Consider the following 23,753-nt stretch of genomic DNA (forward strand, 5'->3'; position numbering starts at 1 on the left):
CCCCCCCCCGCTCTCCTGCTGGCAATAGCTCACCTTACCTGATCACTCTCATTACAGTGTGTATGGTAACACCCTTTGTTCCATGTTCTCTGTGTATATAAATCCCCCCCCCCTGTATTTTTCACTGAATGCATCCGATGAAATGAGCTGTAGCTCACGAAAGCTTATGCTCAGATAAATTTGTTAGTCTCTAAGGTGCCACAAGTACTCCTTTTCTTTTTTCTATCTAAAACATCAGCCAGACCAGTTGCTTCAAAGAAAGGTGCAAGAAAAAGAAAGTAAGGCATAAGGAAGTTATGGAATAAACTGCCCACAGAGATGCTTCTTCTTAATTTCCATTAGTTAGAGGTTGGCTTATGCTCTGAATCATGAGTTGATATGCTTTCCAAAACTCTTAGTTATTTTTTGAATCCTGACCATTGCAACTCTGGATACTCATATAAATAGCCATATAAATATCCAATCCTTTTTAGAATCCTCCAAAGTTCTCGCCTATTGTGAGAATAAGTTCAACAGGCTAACTGTGCATTGTCTGAAACAGTAGTCCATCTCATCAGCTTTAATTTAACGCCTTTAAGTTTCATTGCAGGTCCCTTTGGTCTTGTAGTATGAAAGTGTGAATAGAATGTCACTACAAATAAAACTGTTTAGCTTTATATAATAGAGCAGTTGGTTCTTTGATTTTGTATAAGTATTGTAGAGAAAATATATATTGTGTCATTATAGAGGATAGTGGCAGGAAAAACTAAAAAGTGTTTTAGGACTTTGCTTGAGGTTTTTAGAGATTGCTTTTTCCTTGTCGAATATGTTCTTATAGCTGTTCCCACATTATATCTTAGAATAGATATAACTGTGAGGGATGAATGATTTGTTCTGTCTGTAAGAGTTCACACACAAAGGTTAGTGGAGACTTTATTGCCAATATAAGCATTCATGTGTTTCCTTCTTTTAAACCTGACATATTTTGAATGTAGAATTTATTGGAACAGTTGGCATGCATTTTGTTTTCTTGGTTGTTGCCGTCTTATTCTAAGTATAGAGTACAAGACTGCAAAAAGCTCAGACTCCAAAATACAAAGATCAAATGTAAGTGGTAGCTTTATATTGATGGTGTCAAGGGCAGGTAGAAAATGAACCTCACTGGTATTGTTCCTTTAGAAATAGCATTGTGTAGTGTTTGAAAGGAATTTATAAGGAACATACAGGATATCTACAGAGGCTTACCAGAACCCAAAGCAGCACATTCAATCTCTTCTTCATTCTTCTTGTCAATCCCACTCAGGGAATCGAAACTAAATCTACACTGTACGCTCCTGGTGTCAGGGAACATGTTTTGTACTCGTACTATAGAGCTCCTAGCATACTTGTAAGTATTGTAAAAAAATAATGCTCTGATAAACTGCTCCCTTGTCACCATCACCTGATTTAGACAGAAGATAAAGCCCATTTCAGCTACGCTCATGGTGGAAGACTTATTCCATTGATCTGTCCTCACAGATTGACTCCAGTAATTTTTTAGAACTTTAATGGGAAAGACTCTTTAGCCAGAAGACCAGTTTATTGGTGGACTAGAGAGATAGTTTTCAGAGTAGCAGCCGTGTTAGTCTGTATCCTCAAAAAGAAAAGGAGTACTTGTGGCACCTTAGAGACTCACAAATTTATTTGAGTATAAGCTTTCATGAGCTACAGCTCACTTCATCGGATGTGATCTTTTGTTCTTGGGAATCCATTAACATTCTCTGAATTGTTCTCACACGTCTACTTGGCTACAGATGGCCTGATCCAAATTCAGGGGCCAGGAAAGATAGAGGATGCGCTAGTGGTTAGAGTATTCACTTAAACTTCAAAGAACTACATTCAGTTTCTGCTATAAAACTACATCTTTTGCCTCTCTGTGCCTCAATTCCACCTCAGTTAAATGGGCAAAATCATTTTTCTACTTCACGTGTGTGTTGTGAGAATAAACACATTAAAGTTTATGAGATGCTCAAATACTATGGTAATTGGGACCATATCAATATGTAGCTAGAGAAATAGAAAGTGACTACAGATCACTGGAGAAATTCAGAATCTGACTGCTGCATAGTATAGTTAGCCTATAGAGCTCATAGTATTTTAGATGTACTGGAGGATACTTTTTTTTTCTTCCAACACATCACCTGGAAAGCTTTGAAAGGCAAAACGTTTAGGCGATAGTCCTCTTCGGGCATCCCTACTGTCTCCCCTCAGTAGCTGTCCTGATCATTTCCCATCTTCTTTGTAGGTAAGATTAATCCAACTCTGGTTTAGTGGGAGCATATAAAAAGAGGACAGGAACAAATGCATCACTTTCTCTGGTGGCATTTACCCCAGTTCCAAGAACAAAAGTAACTGTTGGCTACAAACTGCAGGATGTTGAATTTACAATTGGGTCTGAGCACCAGTCTCTGAACTTGACCAAAATTTGGCTGTGGTTAGACTGTGTGCTTTGGTTTGGTCCTTTTACTGAGAGAGCTCACAACTTATGGTGTTTAGATTTGGACTTTCCAAAGTTCAAGGAGCGGGAGGAAGTGTTGGATCCACTGTTTTGTTTTAGTCCTATCTAGATGAAACTATATGTGTTTTTGTGTAAAGGTAGGGATTCTAATAGTACTACAGAATTTCAGGACTGTCTTAGTTTTTAAAGATGCTTCCTAATCTCTTTGTGGCTAAAAACAAAAACAGAACAGGTGTTTGTAAAGTGCATATACAGCATAGGTGATTTTCTTTTTGTAAAGATTAGTGGAACACGACTTTTAATCATATTTTTTCAGAGATGTTTCTTTGTGATACCTTTTTGCATATAATTTTGTTTTTTAAAGGTCATTATTTAAGATTAGCTTCTGCTTCTATGCTTTTATCCAGTTGTGCTCCTGGAACTGCAGAATTACAGTACATGTACTATGTATATGCATGCTGAAATATAGGACATGGGTGAGAAAAAGCCATATAACTGAATAGAAGGTGAAGGGAGATGCTGGTTTTGCACTGTCAATAGAGAGGGACAACCACATGTGTATGATTGTGGAAATGTATAATTTTGCCTTGGCAGCAAAATGCTAGGATGGCAAACTGGATCAAACTTCACCTTTTAAAATTTGTACCCTATTAAATAACCCCATTTCCTGTCTGACATTTCAGTAGTCAGAAGAAGAAAATGCCACATTCCTGTAGATGTCAGGGAACCATGCTAAGCAAAAGTAAATATTGTGTAGATATCAGAAGATGGAAAATCATTAGATTTAGGCAAAACTGTTGAGGAATTCCTTCATTTCAATCAATTGGGTGGCAAGTATTAGCTGACAACCTACGCTGACTTGAATACTGCATGCAGATGTGATTGCCCCATCTCAAAAAAATATATTGGAATTGGTAAAGATTCAGAAAAGGGCAACAAAAATTATTAGGGGTATAGAACAGCTTCCATATGAAGAAAGATTAATAATATTGGGACATTTCAGGTTGGAAAAGAGACGATTAATGTGGGATATGCTAGAGGTCTATAAAATCATGACTGGTGTGGAGAAAGTAAATAAGGAAGTTGTTATTTATGCCTTCTCATAATACAAGAACAAGGGGTCACCAAATTAATTTAATAGGCAGCAGGTTTAAAACAAACAAAAGAAAGTATTTCTTCGTACAGTGCACAGTCAAGCTGTGGAACTCCTTGCCAGAGGATGTTGTGAAGACCAAGACTGTAACAGGGTTAAAAAAAGAACTAGATAGATTCATGGAGATAGATCCATCAATGGCAATTAGCCTGGATGGGCAGGGATGGTGTCACTAGCCTCTTTTTGCCAGAAGCTGGGAATGGGCGACAGGGGATGGATCACTTCATGATTATCTGTTCTGTTCATTCCCTCTGGGGCACCTGCCATTGGCCACTGTTGGATGTGGGCTAGATGGATCTTTGATCTGACCCAGTATAGCCATTCTTATGACCTTATAGGGCTTGCAGTCACAGGTAAAACATTTTGTTTGTACACTGATGAGATCAAATATGTAAATTCAGGGAAAGAGAATAAATGTGGAATACCATACTATTGACTTTTTTGGGAGTGTAACTACATTTGAAGGGATCTGTGGGGATTATTTTATTGCTTTTGTTGATCACTAGAAATGCAATCATTTCAGATTCCTTCATTTGGTTAATGGCCTTTGTTTTGTTATGCTTACCATTTTCAAGACTCTGTTCAATGCCAAATAACCGCTCTTTTGAAATCAAGTTAAAACTTAACTTGGTTGGACTTTCACATAGTTTTGTTTTTCATTTTTAAGACACAAGGTACAATAAACCAACAGGTAGAGACCATTTACTCCACCACCTTTCCAGATAGTGCAGCATTTTCCCCTATAGCACAGAATTTTTCCCTGTCCCACATTTTCTATAACATTATTGAAGCCCCACTGAGGTCAATGGAAAGATTCACACTGACTTCAGCTATCTTTAGGTCAGCCCCCTAGTGCATTGTCCAGTCCCCTAGTAAAAAATGTCCCCAGTGAAGACTGTTTTCTTTTAAAAATCTATAAATGGAATGCATAATAAAAAAAAATTGTACAAGGCTGGCAGAGAGCTCTGTATTAATATCAAAATAAGTTTTAAAAGGATCATACATTTAGTAAAAATACCAAACGCTTTCCTAGCTCTTTTAGTCTTCTTCTGAGTGAACAATTACCAGCAGCCTGAGGGCAGCAAGATAATACTGTCATCTTATTTACATCATTGTAATCTAATGTCAACAATTTATCTAGTAGCATTTTGCAATGACAAATCAGACTGTTTCCCATCATTTTAGCTTTGGACTTTTGAAGAGATTGCTCTAATTTGATCCTGCAGTTAGAAGTGCATCTTTCCTTAAGGGCTAATGAGTTTAGAGTCCAGTTTTGTAGCTGGATGTTTACTTGACATGCAATTAGATGTTTATTCCCATATCTATAGCACCTTTTAGAAAACCATTCTTGGTGAATCTTCAGATCCAATAATCCAGAGTCACCTGCCATTTCAAGCAGAGCACACATAATAAAAAATGAGAATTTTATTGCTCTTGGACCACTGTTTTTAGCTTTTGAGTCTCCTGTTCCCAGATAGAAAAGCAGCCAGAGGCCAGCTACTCTACTGTGGTTTGTGTGTGTTCCTGACTCTTCGGTGTACACAGAAGGATATTAACACATAAGAAGAACAGTCACAATCAGTGCATTTTCCTTCCTGTATGAGGTCTTTCTGCAACTGTACCTTCAAAGAAAAAATAATAGTGCAATAATTTTGAATTACTGATGCAAAGCAAAACAATCACTGCTATAGATTTCCTGAGGATGATTTTTTTATTGAAAATTCTTAATATATTTTACTTAATAGTGAGAAAAAATATTTGAGAGCACCTATAAACACACAAAAAGTATTAATCAGTAAATCCCAATTTGACCCACTATGTAGTAAATTACTGATGAGCGGACTGGTAGCAAGATAAACTCTTTATTATGAACAAGAACTAGGTACAGCAATGAAATAATAAAACTGCCTACTACTCTACATTGCTGCAGACTGCAACTGCCCTGTCGTGGGCTTCCTTGTTTCTGCCCTAGCAGGAAACATCCCAGGAAACCAAAACCAGCATCTACAGTGTACAGGAAGTGTGGCAGCTATACAGTTCTTGAAAGGACTTACCCTGTATCACACAGTGCACAGCCTGAACACCCAGGGAAAGATGGGGTCAAGGAATCCTCCTTATATCAAGGAGCTGCTCCATAACCCTTCCCCAGTTTAGGATTGGAGCAGCTTCTGCATGCCTGTAACCCAAACATAGCCAGGAAACGGACAATGGCTCTGTCCTTTCACCAGTGCACTGTCCTACACTCATATCCCCACTGCACAGCAACACACAGGGAGACCAAAGCCAGCTGGTTCTCACAGTGTCCAGGATGTGAAGGTGTTTTGTGATGGTTCCTCTAATCCAGCCTATCCCCAGGGATTGGAACCATATCAGTTCATTTATGAGCAGGGGCCTCTGCAGAATGGACCAATCCTTCTTAATTTTTGTTACATACAATTTCATAGAATTTGTAATCTATTTCTCTGAGTGTATTTCACAGTTGATGCACTGCCAGGTCATAGCTGATGTGCTTCATGGTCTTATGGTAGAAAATTCCCTTTGGAATTTGGGGATTGATTTTCTATTCTGAGTTCCTTAGCTGCCTGTTTTGTTTTTCATTTAGATTCCATCCTGCGGTTGTATTTTGTGTGTATCAAAGGTATTTCATAAGAAGTTGGTTGCTTCCCACTGAGGCTTCAACTACTTCAATCTGTTCAGGAGAAAAGAGAATGACTCTCACCTCTCTTTTGAATTCTGGTTTTAGTTTTAGTGTGATAAGCGGCAGATTCCAAGGACACCAATAGAAGTGTTTTGTTTCATTTCTCCCTCAGGTTCTGTGACATGCTGGCCAGAGTTTTTGGGGGAAGGGAGAGGCAAATGGAAAGTTTTTGTTTATTAATTGGTTATAAAACATCATTGTGTAGGTTATTTTTAAAGATATCTGTATCCTAGATCCTATTTTAGGCCCAAATCCTACAAGTAGGCCCAGGCTGACAGACACTTGCACCTGAGAAAGGCCCCATTGACTGTGATGGGGTTGTATGCGGGGGGATCAGAACCTTGGATAGTAAGCACCTAGTTAGCCTATAGAGCTCTAGTTCATTGTAGGTGGAGGTGAGGAACATGAAGGGACTGTACAGCACTGAATATGTGGTCAGAATTGGAGTAACAGTAATAGTGTTGCTCTGATTAGGCCCAAATGCTTTTTGGAAGGTGCTGAGGGGAGTTGGGTGAAATTTGTCTGAAAATTTTTGTCACTGAAAATGCAGAGTCAGGTCACCTGAAACATTTAGAGAATATGTGTCGATTTTATTGATTTGTTTCTGTCAAAAGAAAAAGAAACATTTTAAATGGAAACATTTCATTTCAACATTTTTGAAATGAAACATTTTGAGTATTTTTAATAACACCATCTTTTTCTTTAGAAATTAACTTCAATTTTATTTTATGTTTTAAAGCTCAAAAATGAAACTTTTTGTGCTGCGTCAAATGAAGCATTTTGTCTGAAACAATTTATTTTCCCCTGACTTTTTTGGAATTGTCAGCAAACTGAAAAATCAGATATTTGCTCAGAGTTAGTGCTTGGTGCTCTCAGCTCCAAAAGCTAAGGTGCTGAGTACCATGCAGGACCAGGCCCATTAGGAGTAATATGTCTTCTTGGAATCACCTAGTAACCCAGAGTTTGCTTTCCTTTTGAGCATTGCAGGGAAGAGTCTTCCAGTCTCTCCCCTTCTTTCCCCACCCTCCCCTGTAAAGACCCATGTCTGGCTGACAAATACAGCAAATGAGGAACTAAAATTGGTCCCCTCCACTTCTGTACTTCCCTGATCAATTAAACTAGTGATATCCCCAGAGTGGCAAAAACATCTATAGCATCTAAAATCCTGAGTTTCCCCGGAAACAAAGAAGCTTCTTTTTGACCTAACTACACTTAAATGCTGCTTTATTTTCCAAAGGTTCTCCTCATAATAAAGAAAGCAGGTAAATAAGTGGGGTGAACAATAGACTTGTCAGATTTTCAGCAAAGAGATCATTAGGCCACCCTGCTGTTTTTATGGTTTTATTTATGATTACACACTGTGGTACAGGAAATTACTACTGTAGAAAAACTTGTTTACCTACCCTTTTGTAATAGGCAGATGAACAGTAGACTCCAATTGCAAAGTATGAATGGTATATGGCAGGCTACCAAAGCAGCTGCTAGCCATTATGTAAGGAAATTGTCCCATAGCATACATGCTCTATGAGTCACAAGGTGCATTTTGTTGTCATGGTAAATCCACCTGTTTTGCTCAGTAGTTGTGTAAAACCTAGGGGGAAATACATTTTTTAAGTGGCATGCTTGTTTTCAGTGCAGTGTTACCCATCCCTAGCTCTCTGTGGATGTGGGGGAGCAACAAAGGGACATTCATAATGTAAATGACTAAGTGTAACTTTTCCCCCTCATACTGGTCCAGGTAAATGAAAGTGTGGTATCACAAAAACACAAGCTCCTGGTTCTATTGAAATTGTGTTTCCTGAGGCCTCATAGTTTTGTATCCAAATAGTGCCTGAAGTGAAATTGTATCTTCTCATTATACAAATCTCTTAATTCCACAAGGTACAAGATTGCATCTTTGGTATATCTTTAGGCAAATGATTTTCTCTGGAAGGACTGTCAACTTTTTACTCTGTATGATAAAATATCAGAACACGTGTAAGCTGTGCCCAGGTTTCAGTTTAGTCCCAGTTCTCTCTCTCTCAGTGCTTGAGTGTCCAGACTTAATTTTATGTTGTGTGTTAACTATTTTACAGAAAGAGGTCCAAATGTCCAATAGGCAACTGCACAATACACGCAATTCAGATAGATGCAGGAGGTCAGCAATGCTGATAAGACATCAGTGGGTAGAGATGTGCACATCTGTTCCACTAAGCATGTAAATGCCAACCTACACTTTTACAAACTTTTACTGTTACAGAAATCTCTCAAATGTACCGAACTCAATCTTCCTTGATCCAGTGATTCCTACAGAGGGCAGAGGATGGCTGCAAATGAAAGTATGATGATACTCTAGACCTGAAGCAGAAATGAACGTGCTTCATTTTTTCTCATTACTGGTTTCAGCCTTTTGTGAACACTGGCTCTTGACTGCTATGGTTTCTTGCTACAGGAGCCAGTATTCCTGCTTGCTGCACCTCTACATGTACTTACAAGGTTTGAACACTGGCGCTCTAACCATTTCCTTATACCATTATCCATCATCATCTGAAAAAGTAGCAAGGCCTTATCAAGCAACAGCAGCCAGAATGCTTCAGAAAAATGAAATCACAAAGGGTTGAAACTACAGTAAAACCTTCTTTGATACAAATAGAATGTGAGATATGAAACTAATTTTGATAAGCATGGGCTCAGAAAAAACTGTGAATATGGGGTTTTTCACTATATTTAATACATAGTGGATATTGACTTTGGGAGATAAATTATTATTTTGCGTAAATATCCCACCTCAAGACTCACTTCTGACATGTTAACTAATGTTGGCTGGGGATGGAACAGGTGGAGATAGCTGTTGTATTTTTTGTTTTGTTTTCAGATTTTTTAAAAAATTGGAACCACCAAGCCTGTATAACTGTGAGCTCTTAATACTGTTTGCTAACCTGACTCCTCTCTGTTTTCTCCTTGTTGATTGTTACACTTGCTTGTTATGCGTTGTTTTCAATGAAAGAGTAAGCTCTTTCAGGTAGGGTCTGTGTCTGTCTATGGTTTTGTACAGTACCTAGTACAATGGGGCTGTGATCCTAACTGAGGCCTTTGTAACACAATACAAATAATAATCAGAAAGTTGTTTAGATAACTAACATTCAAAGAAAGTTTCACATCAGTTGGTTACTTTTGTTATTCAAAGCAGTGTGCGTATTACAGAATATAGTAATTACTTCTTGGCTATGCCAAATACTGTTACTAAGTGATCTGTTAAGAACATGTTTCAGAGGAACAGCCTTGTTAGTCTGTATTCGCAAAAAGAAAAGGAGTACTTGTGGCACCTTAGAGACTAACCAATTTATTTGAGCATGAGCTTTCGTGAGCTACAGCTCACTTCATCAGATGTTTACCGTGGAAACTGTTTCCACGGTAAACATCTGATGAAGTGAGCTGTAGCTCACGAAAGCTCATGCTCAAATAAATTGGTTAGTCTCTAAGGTGCCACAAGTACTCCTTTTCTTTTTGTTAAGAACATGTAATTGCATGTTTATTAATCGGAAACCCTCATGAAGTTACTATGTAACTTCAAAGAAAGAAAAAAGGGAGAGAGAGAAAGAACGTGATATCCCATATAATTTCAAACCCTAGAATGCCAATTAAACAATGAGAAGAAACAGGCAGCACATTTCTGATCAGCTATTGCATAAGGGTGGTGATAAAAGGAAGAAGGGTGGAAGTAAAATTACTTAATCAGCCAGGACCAATAACTACCTAAGGCGCAGGAGTCACAAAAGGAATTAGGTGCTTAGCCACTGAACTCTGTGGGCACCTACATTCATTCAGTGCTTAAATTTGTACAGTAAAAGTTTCCTAGGTACCTATGTTTCTGCATCTGAACATGCACTGCAGCCCCACACCAGACGTCTGGATGCCCAAGTCACAGAGAGATAGGCATTCCTCTGCCAAACTCACCTGTGGGGCCTGATCCAGTAGATGTGCTCAGACACTGTCTACCAGATTGATGCCCTGTAGGTGAGCTTGCACAAAATGGCCAAGAGCAGCAGCCCCTCATATGTTTTTTAGTCCAGTGCTTGAGGTACTCACCTCAGATATGGTAGACCACCAGTTCAAGTCCCCCCTCCACCGAAAGGGAGAGAAGGCATTTCAACAGGGTTCTGCCACCTCTGAGGTAAGTGCCCTAACCACGGGCTATTCTGAGGTGGGGCTCCTTCAGTCTCTCCTGCTGAAGCTGATCTGCTGTGGATAAATACAGAATCATTGCAGCACGGGGACTGGATCTTGGGGCTCCCGCCTCAGCTAAGTGCTCTAACCAGCAGGCTATACAGTCATTTTCATACTTGCTCTTTTTCTAGTCCGATGGCCTTTTAAAATGATTTATCCAAAGTGGAAGAGCTTCAAAGGCAGAGACTGATGGAGTTCCCCATCACAATATTGTACAGCCTAGTAGTCAGGGCACTTACCTGAGAGATGGCAGATCCCTGTTTAAATTCCTTTTCTCCCTCAGGTGGAGGAGGGACTTGAATTGGGATCTCCCATATCACAGGTAAGTACCTAACTACTAGGCTAAAAGTTGAGGGAGGTTGTCTTCCACGCACCCTCAGCCCCAACCTCTTGCCAAAACAGCATAGGTGCCTAATGCAGCGGAGGGTTTGCAGCTGAGAATTCCAAGCGGAAGGAAGTGCCTCTCTGCACCCCTGATTTAGGGGACTGTCTCTGAAAAAAGGGCTGGTTTAACACACACCGCATTGACTAGCTTAGGCAAGGAGCCACTTAGCATGCTGGTTTTGTTAACCCCATTCTGAGGCACCTATCTCTCCCCATTAATTATAAAGGGAGCCGAGGTGCTGAACTCAGACTTTGAGAATCCCAATGTTTTTCTAGACACCTAAAAGATAGGTGCCACAATGCTCACCATCATCATACCTAAATTACTTAGCCTGAAATGCATTGGGGATGTAATGCAAGCCTTATTGGTTACTGCCCATATAAACATGTATATGTACATGTACTCCTCATAAAGTTATAATAGGACAAATGTCCTAATTATGAACTACTACAACCTTTATTTGCTGGACATTATAAACATGTGACTGAAATCACTGTCTGTAGAAACAGGAGACTCCAATTGTATGTGCCATTTAATTTCAAAGTAAGGAATTATTTTCATAAGGAGTACTGGCTTGGGTTATCTAGTTTTATAAGTTGGTAAGTATAGTTTGTAAGAGTGTGGCACTTATTGATTAGGCATGTATTTACTGTCTTATGCATGTGAATAAATTATAAATTAACATGAACTTATTGGTTTCTATTCATGTTTTTGGTGTAATCATGCACACTACTTCTGTTAGGTTCTAAGTCCATTTAAAAAGGAATAAATAGAACACATATTAAGAGCTGATTATGTAAAGAGTAAGTCTGATCTAGAAGACATTTTTCAGATTACACTTCAAGCCTGTTGTGTTCATAGCTGAAGAATTATTAGAGCATACTGTTAGCTGGAAATGAACACATTTGCAAGGTGAGTATTAGGTAAATAACTTCATAATCGAATCCCCTATGTTTTAAAGGCTAGACAATGCCACCTTACTTATGCTGAGTAGCACCATTCTTCTCAGGCAGCTGCATTTCAATGGGACTATTTGAGGCGTAAGATTCTAGTCAACTTCAGTAAGGGTGACAGGATCTGACCCTAAACCAGTATTGTCAGAGGAAGAAAAAGGTGATAGTGCCATGCAATATTTAAACACCTGGACTTTCCATTTTAGATGTCACTTTTATGCATATATGTCTTATAAAACTATGTATGGAATTATACACCCCAAAACCTGACTTTGTTGATCTACTAATACCATTCTGCTGCAGTATTAAAACAAGGGCATGAGACACAAATATCTTAAACTTTGTGACAAACTCATTGTAACTGGTGTATTTGTTCCCACACAGAAGGAGTGAGACACTGGACAATCTATTAATTTGTTTTCTTATTTGAATGAAAATACACTCTTGTAAACAAAGAAGGAAGCCAATACCATTTGGACAAACACATTTACATTACAGGCACTTACTAGGAATGTTTACACTTTGCTTTATTTAAAATATGCTGAGAAGAATGCTCTAAATCTTCCATATATTTTTTTTTTACATCACTATAGATTCTCCAACCTGGTCATGCCTAAGTGACAGCATTCATGTGAGTGGGGTGTGGGAAAACCGGAGATAAGCCTTTAGCCAGCTTCCACCCACTGCAGAATGTGGGTGCGCATGCGAACACATACATTTGTTTGGCTGGTTATGGATCTGCTTGGAGACCTAAACTCCTTTGAGGATTTTTTTCTTTTTTTTTCTGGTCCCTTCCTCTTGCTGAGTGCAGTCACTATAATGTGAGGCAACACTAGTCTTGGCAAGCCAGTCAATTGACCAGTCAAATAATGTCAGTTGACCAACTATTATTTTACCATGGTCATTTATTATCAGATAGTCCAGAAAGAATACTCTGAGGTAGGTGGTAGCCTACCTTTCTGACTGCATCATGGTACCATCTCTCAGCAAGCTACTTACATTCTACTCTACTACATGCTAATACCCCTTCTGGGGGCGGGGGTGGGTGGGTGGGAGGTGAACGGTGAAATCGTTAAAAGTTGAGCATTTTGATTAGCTGTAGTCTTTCTAGAACAAACATTTTATGTATGTGTATTTTTAGTTGCATCAATGCAGGCAACAGTTAACAAAGAAGATTAAACAAGCTAAAATATATGGTCCCTTCCCCAGGGAGTTTACAATTTAAACTGACTAGACCAAAAAAACCCAGAACTTAACTCACAAGACAATGCGGGAGGGAGAAGAGAATTCATAGTCACTAAACCTCTTCTCTCAGCACAAACAGAAAAATTAAGCCTCTGTCATCACCCACAAAGCCTCCCAGCACCTCTGTCATCATCAGCAAAGCAAACAACCTACATTAAATACCCATGTAAATAAACCCCCAGTCCTTTCCTCTCAACAAAACTTCCCTTCCACACACACATATTTATATATATATATACCCATCCAAAAGATATCTCCAAAAAGATAATGAAAAGCAAGATGCTTATAGAGTAGCTCTGTTGCCTACTTAGCATAAATGCATTTAAAATTACTTTTTTCTTTTATATATGTTTCTTTTATTTCTGTTTAATTTCTTGTCTTTTGTAACTCTTCAATCTTGAATAACATTCACATTAAAATAAAAACCTAACATTGCTAAAAAAAGTAATAATTATTCAGTTCTTTTTTTAAACTTCATGTAATTGTTTTTTGCATTTTTCTAAGTTAAAATAACGCAGTAAAGTAACTTGTTTTTTTATAATTAGGTATAAATATCTATCTAAGGCAAAGCCTTTCCATATAAAGTCGTATTATTTTTTGTTACTGTTGTTATGGTTATAATAAATTAGTGCCTTAACCTATTTTACCATTTTTGTCTTATGACAATATTGGACCTGTCTGAATGGTCAATCAACCAATTATTTTTGGAATGGTCAAATGCCCAACCATAAGCAACACTCCCTCATCACATGACTGTTAGTCCTATCATGACCAAAATTAGTGTGTGTTCCCTTCCTATTTTTGAGCTGTTTTAACTATGGATCCAGCCCAGGCAGAAGATTAAAGAGAAAGTGTCCCTTGGGGGAAAATTGAATTGATTCTTTACCAAATTACAGTCACAGATGAAGCAGCAATCAAGACATCTCTAATTAAATGCCCTTCAGAATACAGAGTAGCTAGTCACCAGAGAACATTACAAAATTAACTATAGTATCTAGAGTAGATAGCTCTCAACATCAGTATAATTGGTACACTTTGTAGAACTCATGGAGTAATGCCTTAAGGTTAAAAAAAAAGAGAAATCACATTACTGATATCCTACCTATACTTATTACACAGTACAACTTGTGAAAAATAGAGAAGAATGGTTAGTACCTTCAAACCCTGACCGTTAGCATTCTAGATTTTCCATCAATTTCAAGCTCCCGCTTATAAGAATGGAATTACTGATAATGATTAAACTCTACATATTTCACATTTTATGAGTAAGTGTGTGACTGAATTTCTATACTAGCAGCAGAAAATGTATTAGTTATTGAGACACCATGGTATTTGTACTGCTTCAATCAAGACCAAACTGAAAATGCTATGATGTGATGTTTTTTCATATCTGTTTTTTTCCAGGAAACAAAACCCACACCTTCATTAATAATTCACGTGTTTTCCTTAAAAAATATCAAAATATCTTTTTTCTCACTTTTGTAATGGAAAAATGCTTAGTAGCTGTGTTGCTGTTCAGCAATCTACTGGCTCCCGAAACACATCTTTATCGACCCAGCAAGATCATCTCTCCACATTATCTGCTGTTTTCTTCTTTAGTCTTTCTGAAGAACAAAAGTTATGAAATAATTTAAAATATGTCTAGTCAGAGGAAAAGGAACCTCCACAGACATCAATTTAAAAATAGGAGCAAAATATTGAGTGTGCCGTTCTCCTATAATGAGGTCTGGATCTGTTCCTGGGAGGCACTGCACACTCCTGATTGGGGCTGAGAGTTCTCAGCACCCATCATTTGCAATGTGTGTTTAGTTATTAGGTTGGGAGTCCCTTTTGTTTTGGGTTTGCTGTGTTACATTTTATATTAAATGTATACATTTTCCCAGAAACACGATGGACACCAGTATGAAAAAAAATTAGGGAAAATGTCCCCCAGTGAAATGGAAAGAAAGAAAAAATATATATATTTAAACAAAATAAAATAATAATGGGTCAGCCATAAAACCACAAAAGTAATGAAATTCTAAGTTGAGGCTTAAAATAAACTATTAATTTATCACAATTTTCAGATAAAAAGTCTGAGTTGACAGAAAAATTATACACTGTAACTTTGAGATCAGTAATGTCAAGCTTTGTTAGGTCAACGAATTGTAGAGCAGAGCCCTTTGCCCCTCCCACAGAAATTGCCCTGCTGGCAGCTCCCAGGCAGCTCCTGAGAGATTCTGGTGAGAGCATACTGGCTGACCTTATCTGCTGTGGAAGCGATTTCAGAGGAAGGAATTCTCTCAAGTAACTAGGATACAAATTATAACACATTTTAAAAGAAATCAATTTCCATATTTGAATTGTACCTGCACTTGTAAGAAATGGGTAGCTAGTTCAATCTATGGAGTATTTGCATAACTTGCGCCTTCTGTTCCATCCATTAAGTGGTTAGGCTGCAAATGTTGCACCAGGGGAAGAAGCTGAAGGGTAGCCCCATATAGGGAGTATTACAGTTTTATGAAGCCACAACTACATTGATTTACAGGCAAAGTCAATACCAAAGAGAAATTCCACAGTTGTCACACCAAGCACAGATGAAAATGGATACTTTTAGCCACTGAAGCCACCTCTGTCTGGAGAAATTGGGGGACCAACTGTAACCTTAGTATTGCAAACTTCACTGATGAATACTGAGCATGTGTCCTCAATCGTGTCCATCAAATTCCCTAGCTAATTCCGTCAGCCAGCCAACATCACTTTTGTCCTTTGCAATTTGAACCTTGGTGAATTTACTCTACTACAAATCCCAGTATCAACGAGGCACTTGGAAAGCAAGATGCTGCAACACCTGAGTCAGATGAAATGGAGATGCTGGACTGAATGTCAAACTGTCTTCCACAGCTGCCTGTTGTGTATATACGGTTGTGACAAAAACCAAAAACAAACAAGCAAAAACAAACAAACAAACCCAAAAAACACCACAGCTGGAAAACCCTGCAAGAGAGCCTTTTGAGTGGATGAGTAATTACTCAACACTACCCTCTGGGATCTCTCTGTGAATTTAAAACAAAACCGTCTAAGCAATTCTTCCCACAATTAATAGGCACTACAGTAGACTTAAGAAAAACACTTCTGTGAGGTTAAGGTACATGCCGTAAATTATCCTAACATCCCACATTTAAGTGAACCCTTCCCTTTTTGTGTGTAAAACTGTATGCTGCATAAAACTCCTTGGATAAACACCATCTAACATAAGATCTCACATAACTATCTATAAAACACATAATATAAAAAATACTGGGACAGATCCTTAGCTGGTGTAAATCTGGCATGTTTGTATAGTTTCTACAGTATTAATGTCTTTCTTTATGTACAATCTTCGTGAGCTGACCTACCTCACCCGTGCCAGGCTACATAAATGCCAGTTGGACAGCTTCCTTATGATATTTTAGAAAACCAATTTCACAAATAATATAAACTGTATATTCTGTTCTTTTATATAGATTGTCTGTCTTACGATGGAAATTTGTAGTGAGCAATAAGTTTGAAACAGTACAGTTGCATTTTTATAGATAATTAACCATGATTTATGCTTATATTTTTAGGTTAACAGGATTTCATCTTCCTCCACCTGTGACTAGTACAAAGTCTGTGTTTTCACTGCGTTTGACAAGTGACTTTGCAGTTAGCGCCCATGGGTTTAAAGTATACTATGAAGGTAAGAGAACACGATTAAACACTCTTCTTAACAACAGGATTTGAAAGTTTTACCTCATCCCTATATATATAACAGGGCTCAAATGTGACTTTTGCTAGTTGGATTGAACCAGGTACATTTATTAAAAGGTTTAAAAATTTGCTTCTAGTGGAACCTTTCAATTGTATGCCAAGATCTGTCATAAAAATCAAAGGTTTTAAATACTCCATAATAAATTCCTTATCTTGCCCCAAAACTGATTGATTTCCCATATTATTTTTCAATCTGTCTCACTGTCTGATAGTTGTGGCATTAACATTTTGGAAAAAAGTATTACATACACTTTTAATGACTGTAATCTTTAGTATTTTCAAAGTTTGTTAGTCCAAAAAATACCAAGTATCAAAGATTTTCTGATCCTAGCTGAATATTTATTTGTGTACTATAAACAAGAACATGTGTAGTAACTAAAGGCAAGGTTCTGGCACCCATACAAACATTGAGTATGGTCATGTTCCGCAAAAGGTCAACTTGAAATCAATTATGCACAATGAAAAGAGGCTAGCTGTGATTTTTCCCCCCATCTGATTTCAGTATATGAAGAAGGGTAATCGAGGATACAAGTTTATTCCAGCATCTAAATGCTTGCTGGGTCCCTGGAGCAGAACCAAAGTTTCTGGTTTTACTGTTTATATAAGAGAGGTGATGGCTAAGTTCTGAGCTGCTGTCAGTGCTGCCATCAAGAGTCCCTGTGGGGTCTTCTGAGGGTTCAGTATGAGTGTAGGCATCACCTTGAATGGATTGATGTGTCGTCTTCCTGAATCAAAGGACTATGTTTGTTACATAGGTTCAAAGAGACCTCTATAATCAACCTCATCTTCAGGTTGTCTTGGCATATGAATACTCTGGCCCGACAGGTGGTTTGACTATCACCTTCTGTATTTCAATGCAGTGATTGTGCACTCCTGTTTGTGCACAGAATCAGGTCTATTTCCTTGTGAATTTCAAGAGTAATAAATTCTAGGGATTTGTGGTCTCTCTTTATTGGTGCTGACACATAGACACCCTAACTAGAGGGGGAGAGATCAACTATCAGCTAACCAATAGCTATAAAATATTTGAAGAAGGTCACATCTCTGAGTTTTATCCTCTTTGTTCCTGTGGATCACTCTGATTTAATCTCTGGGAGTTTAAGCAGTTGAGGTGCAGTTTGGGGAGGCAGCGATTAGGAAGATGCCTGGAGGCTCATCTTCTGCACAGAGGACTTATGTTGGCATATAGAACACCTATGACTGATGCCAAGCGAAGTTGCTTGTCTTCAGCCACAGACACTGCTAGGAACTGTTTACCTGAATACTGCACGATACTATGCAGTTCGAATACTAATTCACACAAATAGTTTTCCCTAAATCACACAGTTAATTAAACAAGGAAATAAAAAATACCTGTTATTTGTATGTTTTTGAGACCTGTTTTGTAGTTTCTGGTTGTTTTGAACTTGTTTAATTACTTTGTTTATTCTGCAATCATTTTCTAGTTCACATACAACAGAAGGGTAATTTACAGAATTGAAATTGTAGCTATAGCGTAACAAATTATATTTGAGATGGATTAGACACATTTTTACTCTATTGTAACAGATATTTGGTGGTGATTTTGTCAAGCAATATATTATCTAGAAATGTAAATATTCAAACTATAATATATAATTTCTTTTTTCATATTTGGAAAATATATTGTAATTTTTTTCTGTTGCTTTGATGGTATAATGTTGAAAGAGTCCAGGCACTTTCAAGGTCTAAATAGTGCTTTCAGCACTTCTATAAAAGGTCCTGTAGTTTCATACTATTTTTAAAAATGCGTGTGTGTGTGTGGGGGGGGGTTCTGTTTGGTTGGCTGGTTTTTGTTAGTTTGTTTGTTTGTTAATACTCTCAAAAATCCAATCCTGAAAAAAACAAAACAAAACCAAACCAACATCACAACAACAATAAAACCTCAAACATTTCTCATCAGGGTAAAAAATCACTCTATCCACATAAAACCAGATTATTTGGGCTCTGAGCATGGAGTGCAGGGAGGTTGGGGAGCTCAAATTTACACTCTGCTTGGGTGCATGGGGTACTGGAACCACTGGATCTGTATAAACCTGCATGTGTGGGGCCCATTCTCAGGTACACAATGGCCCTGATCCTGCACTATTAAAATTAATGAGAGCTTTGCTATTGACTTCAGTGAGCTATAGATCAAGCCCAAAATGTGCAAGGTTGCACAGGAACCCCTATGTGGCTGGTCAGCTGGAAGACTCCTCACATAGATTCAATTCCAGGCTTAAACAGCGCTCTAATTTTCAATGGGACTTGAACTCCTCAGTCATGTAGGAACTTTAGAAAATTTCACCCTGTGTCAATATAACCATTTCTTTTAACAAACTAATTAAAACTCCTCTAGTTAATGGGCCCTGATTCAGCCAGGTTTGTAAGCATGAGCTGAAAGTTAAACAAACATGTGCTTTGCTGAATCTGATCTCAAGTGTTTTACTGTGTTCTTCCAAAAGAATGAGATGAGACTACATTGTCTAAAAATCCAAACTTGTCATGCAGCCAGAAGTCCCTCAGCCTCCCTCCCTGTCCCACAGCATCACCTGCCTCCCGTAGAACTGGCAATAGGCAGTGCCATCCCCCACAACAACACTTATTTCAATTCCCATTCCCCTGCCTAGCTTGTCTCTCAAATCACGCTCCCCTGCAACCCAGGTGATGGAAGAGGGGATGACTATTAGATTACATTCATTTGATGTCTTACTTTTTGGCATTAGAGAATAGATTTATTTAAATGAGATTCCATATCAGTAGAATCTCCAGTACTTTACCCCTGCTCTTTGTGAACACAAAGAACCCTAACTAATATTTTCAAAACGGTGTGTCTCTATCTAGCACCCCAAGTTCATATGTAGACACCTGATCTGGCCCAATTTTCAAAAGTTCCAAGCCCTCAGCAGCTCCTACTGAACTTTAACAGAGCTGCAGGCTGTTCGGTACCTCTGAAAGTCAGGCAACTTATTTAGGTGTCTGAATATGCAGTTAAAATTTGAAACCTGAGATTAAAAAAAAGAAAAAAAAGTGGCACATCACTGAAAACATGATATAAAGGTAGAAAGTGGTAGCTTGCAAGGGAGGGGGGCTGAGTATTATTAAACTAGGTATTTAAATGAATCTGTGTTTGAAAGACTAAGTTGTTGAATGAGTTATGTTAAACATTATTCAGCCTTGTCATATATGAATTACAGGACTCATTCCATTTTTAAAAAATACAAAATGGAGAAGGAAGAATTACCATCTCTGAAACAATGATTAACTTTGCAGTAATTTCTCATTGCCACATTTTCAGACATATTCTTTCAGATATAGATATATGATCGTATGGAAAGCATGCTTGTGCAGTAACTAAACATTTATTTGTATTTCATCTGAGACATGACTGGAAACTCCAGAGTAGCTCACAATCTAAGTGAACTACGAATCTGCTAGGGACTTACTCAAGAATGACCTATAGGTATTGTATTAATTTCTCTGTTCCCTTTTTGAGACTAAACATGGGAAAGGAAGGACATAGAATTACAAGTAGAGCACTGAAGAAAGATTTTGCCAACCTATTTCATTCAGCAATCCAATTCTATTTCTGTTTTCAATTTAATTTTTAAGAATAAAACAAAGAATACCAATAGACAACTTAATTGCAATTAAGTGTGCTATCAGTTAAAACTTCACTCATTGGACAATAGCATTGAAAATTTAACATCCTAGCCAATAAGCACAGTAAACTTCATACTAGAGCTGGGGGAATTTTTTTTAGACGAATAGTTTATCAGTTGAAAAATGCAGTTTTGCATCAACCAAAACTATTCACAAATCAGAGTAAAATTAGGGGAAAAGTTTTGGCAAAAATTAAAAGAAAAATATTCAAAAAAGTACAAATGTTCAGTTTGACATTTTTGAGTTTAAAATTTCAACTTTTCTTTTTGAAATGTTTCATTTAGAAAATTAGTCATATTTAATTCAAAAGAGGGGAGAAAACACCTCAAAATGAAAAGAAATGGTTTGTTTTGGGTTGAGTGAAACATTTTATTCCACCTGATTTTTTATTTTTTTTCAGTTTTTCATTTTGGCAAGAAAAAACAAAAAGCTTCTTTTTCAGGTCAACCTGAAACAAATATTTTTCTTGCTTTTCTTTCTCTGCTTCAGACACCAAACCAAAAACACAATTATTTTTCAATTCTACTTCCTCACCGCCAGATTAGCAGATGGAGTTGGTGATGCAACACATTTAGAATCAGAGGATATGCAGCTTGGTCACTGATTTTGTTTGAATGGAAGAAGATGAATTAGTCATCCAGGCCCTGAGACGCAGAAGGAAGATGACAATCTGAGTCTAGTGAATGTACCATTATTATTGTATTTACAGGCAGTCTATGAATGAGTTGGTTCTCAATTCTGTCTTTTCCATTCTTCCGTGTTCATACACTTGGGTAAAATCAGTTTTTCCACCATATGAGAGAGAACACTTTTGTAGTACAGATGAAGTAACCTAGAAGAAAGAAGTATGTACAAAATAATATGCAAAGCTGTAAATAAGACAAACTGAAATGCTTTTCTCAAAAGAAGAGGAAGACATGACAGTTGGTTCAAGTAAATTAAGTAGGAGAAATATTGAATCATGAGCTTTTCCAGCAGCAAAATATTGGTTCCCTTTTTCTCACTGCATACTGGCTTATCTGCACTGGTTGGTGTGTTGTGGTTATGGAGGCAAGACTCGACTGTCTCCATGCCCACCTGCTCTGGGAAGGGAGTATGGCAATCCACAGCACCCCTTCTTCCAAAACCTCTGGTCCCAATATCTGGGCAATCACTCAGGGGTGTGTGTGAGTGTGGGTGGGTGTGTGGTAGGGGAAAAATTCTTAAGTCTTCTTAAATCCCCTGAAAGAGCACTCATTCCAAGCCACAATCTATCCCTGACAGCCACTTTTATATTCGTCTTGGTGAGATTAGTTTATATTTGGAATAAAACAAAATCCACTTTGATTCATGTTTCTATTTTCTGTTGTCCTGTGATACATAATGTAGCTTATTCACTGTGTGCATGCAAGAGAGAGATACAGCTGCTAAGAAAGAAAGGGAGATAGCAGCTTGTAGCACACAGCAGGGGCTTCAGTGATTCTAGTTGTGTTTGAATAGTGTGTTCTTTTGCTTTTACTGGACTATTTTATAGCTATTAAGCAGGTAGCTGGTTCAGTTAAGATTGCTGACTTCATTAATAAGCATGGGGGTATAAAGTGAAGTATCTGAACAACGACAGGAGAGGGGGCGGAGAGGTCAAGGAAATAGTCAAGGCATTTTCCAACCCACCTAGGAGTTGGCTAGTACAGCTTTCTAAATATGCATAAATCTTCTAATGATGAAAATAGTAATCTAAGAGCAATAGGAAAGAAAGTCTCATTATATTTTCTCGATAGCAATTTTTACTCATGGTAAAAGCATATCAGAAACCTTGTTTTGCAATCTCATTGATCCCGGAACACTTTGAAATAGAAAAGGTGCAGAAAGAGGATTTTGAGGTAGGATTCTATAGAATTCTAGGGTCCCTGGAGATGATTTGTAGTCATTTTACAACACTGTTCTGAATTCTCCAATAGATTTCTTTTGTACTGTAATTGTTCTTGGACACTGAAAATAAGAGAATAACTTTAGTGTATGAATTACAGTTTAAATTGTAGTAATCTAATACTTATGCTGCAAGATTCTGGAGAGGGAGTTAAGAGCCATGGTAAAAATTTAAAGGTTATCTAATATTTTCTTGATAATGAATAGTGGGAAAAAACAGACACTCTGGATTACTACATTATGGATTCCATTTAGTGACTTCTGGAAGCCTTCATGCACTTCTTACAGCATTGTTATGAAGAATCTGTAGCTGATGTAATGAATTACTGGAGCTTGTAAATCAAACAATATTGGTATAATTAAAATGTGTCAGGATATGAGTGCTAAATATAATTTTGGCAGTTGGCAGACAAGTAAAATATTTGAACAAATGGGAATGAACTATTTTTAGATTGCCTGCATATCAGAATTCAGAAATGTAGCTAAAGATGAAATGTAGCTAAAGATTTCTGAATTCTGACTAAAGCCTTGACTACACAAGATATTTTAGATTACTGACAATGCTAACATCATCACTGCCAAAGTTTATCAAAGGTTAGAGTTTTATTACAGGAAGTAAATAGTATTGTAAGGGAATAGTCTAAGTCACTGGGTTTCTACATAAGGGTGTACCCAGTCACTTGACTGTAGGACAGAAGCCTTAAAAACCATTTTTAATTATGGACTATATTCTGAAGGCCATACATAATTTTTATTCAGTCCTTGCTACAACAGTAGGTCTGGTGGCTTGGAGACAATTGAAGTCTATGGGATTTTTGCCTGAGCAAGTGCTTAGTAAAAACTTATATGATGAGATGCTCATTAAACTTGCTTAATTTTGCTGGATAAGAAGCTGTGGCATTTTGCTTTCTGTTCATATAGTAAACAGGAATACAACTATAAACATCTTAAATTATATTTGCATATAAATTGTAGGGCTCCAGAAAGCTCTTCACTGGAGATTCAAACTGTTGAAAACAAGACTCATTAAATGTGCAAGCTCAGCTCCCTCCTCCTTCTGAAGATCAAATTTAAAGACTAGGTTCTTTTTGAGATCTGCTTCCTTTGCATCTGTCAGGAAGCAAAAAAACAAAAGGATTGGAAACTGTCTGCAAAATCACCATTGGCTTCAAAGTCAGGGTAACTTGGTGAATTTCTATTGCTTGTGTTATGCAGGTCAGACTACATGATCTAATGGTCCACCTTTACCTTAAAATCTATGAATTATGAACAGAGAATTGCCCTGGTGTACGTGACAACTC

General features: G+C 37.7%; 1 protein-coding gene across 3 annotated transcripts in view; it reads left to right on the forward strand.

The window, feature by feature from the left end:
• CSMD3 (CUB and Sushi multiple domains 3) overlaps nt 1-23,753 on the forward strand; it is a 1,179,008-nt gene that overhangs the window by 170,980 nt on the left and 984,275 nt on the right. For all 3 annotated transcript variants that reach the window (XM_048841517.2, XM_048841518.2, XM_048841519.2), the window contains exon 3: nt 16,704-16,816. In XM_048841517.2, coding sequence (XP_048697474.2) covers nt 16,704-16,816 — 113 coding nt within the window. The remainder of the gene's footprint in view (nt 1-16,703; nt 16,817-23,753) is intronic.

The sequence above is a fragment of the Caretta caretta genome, chromosome 2, assembly GCF_965140235.1.
Source record: "Caretta caretta isolate rCarCar2 chromosome 2, rCarCar1.hap1, whole genome shotgun sequence".
NCBI classification, from domain to species: Eukaryota; Metazoa; Chordata; order Testudines; family Cheloniidae; genus Caretta; species Caretta caretta.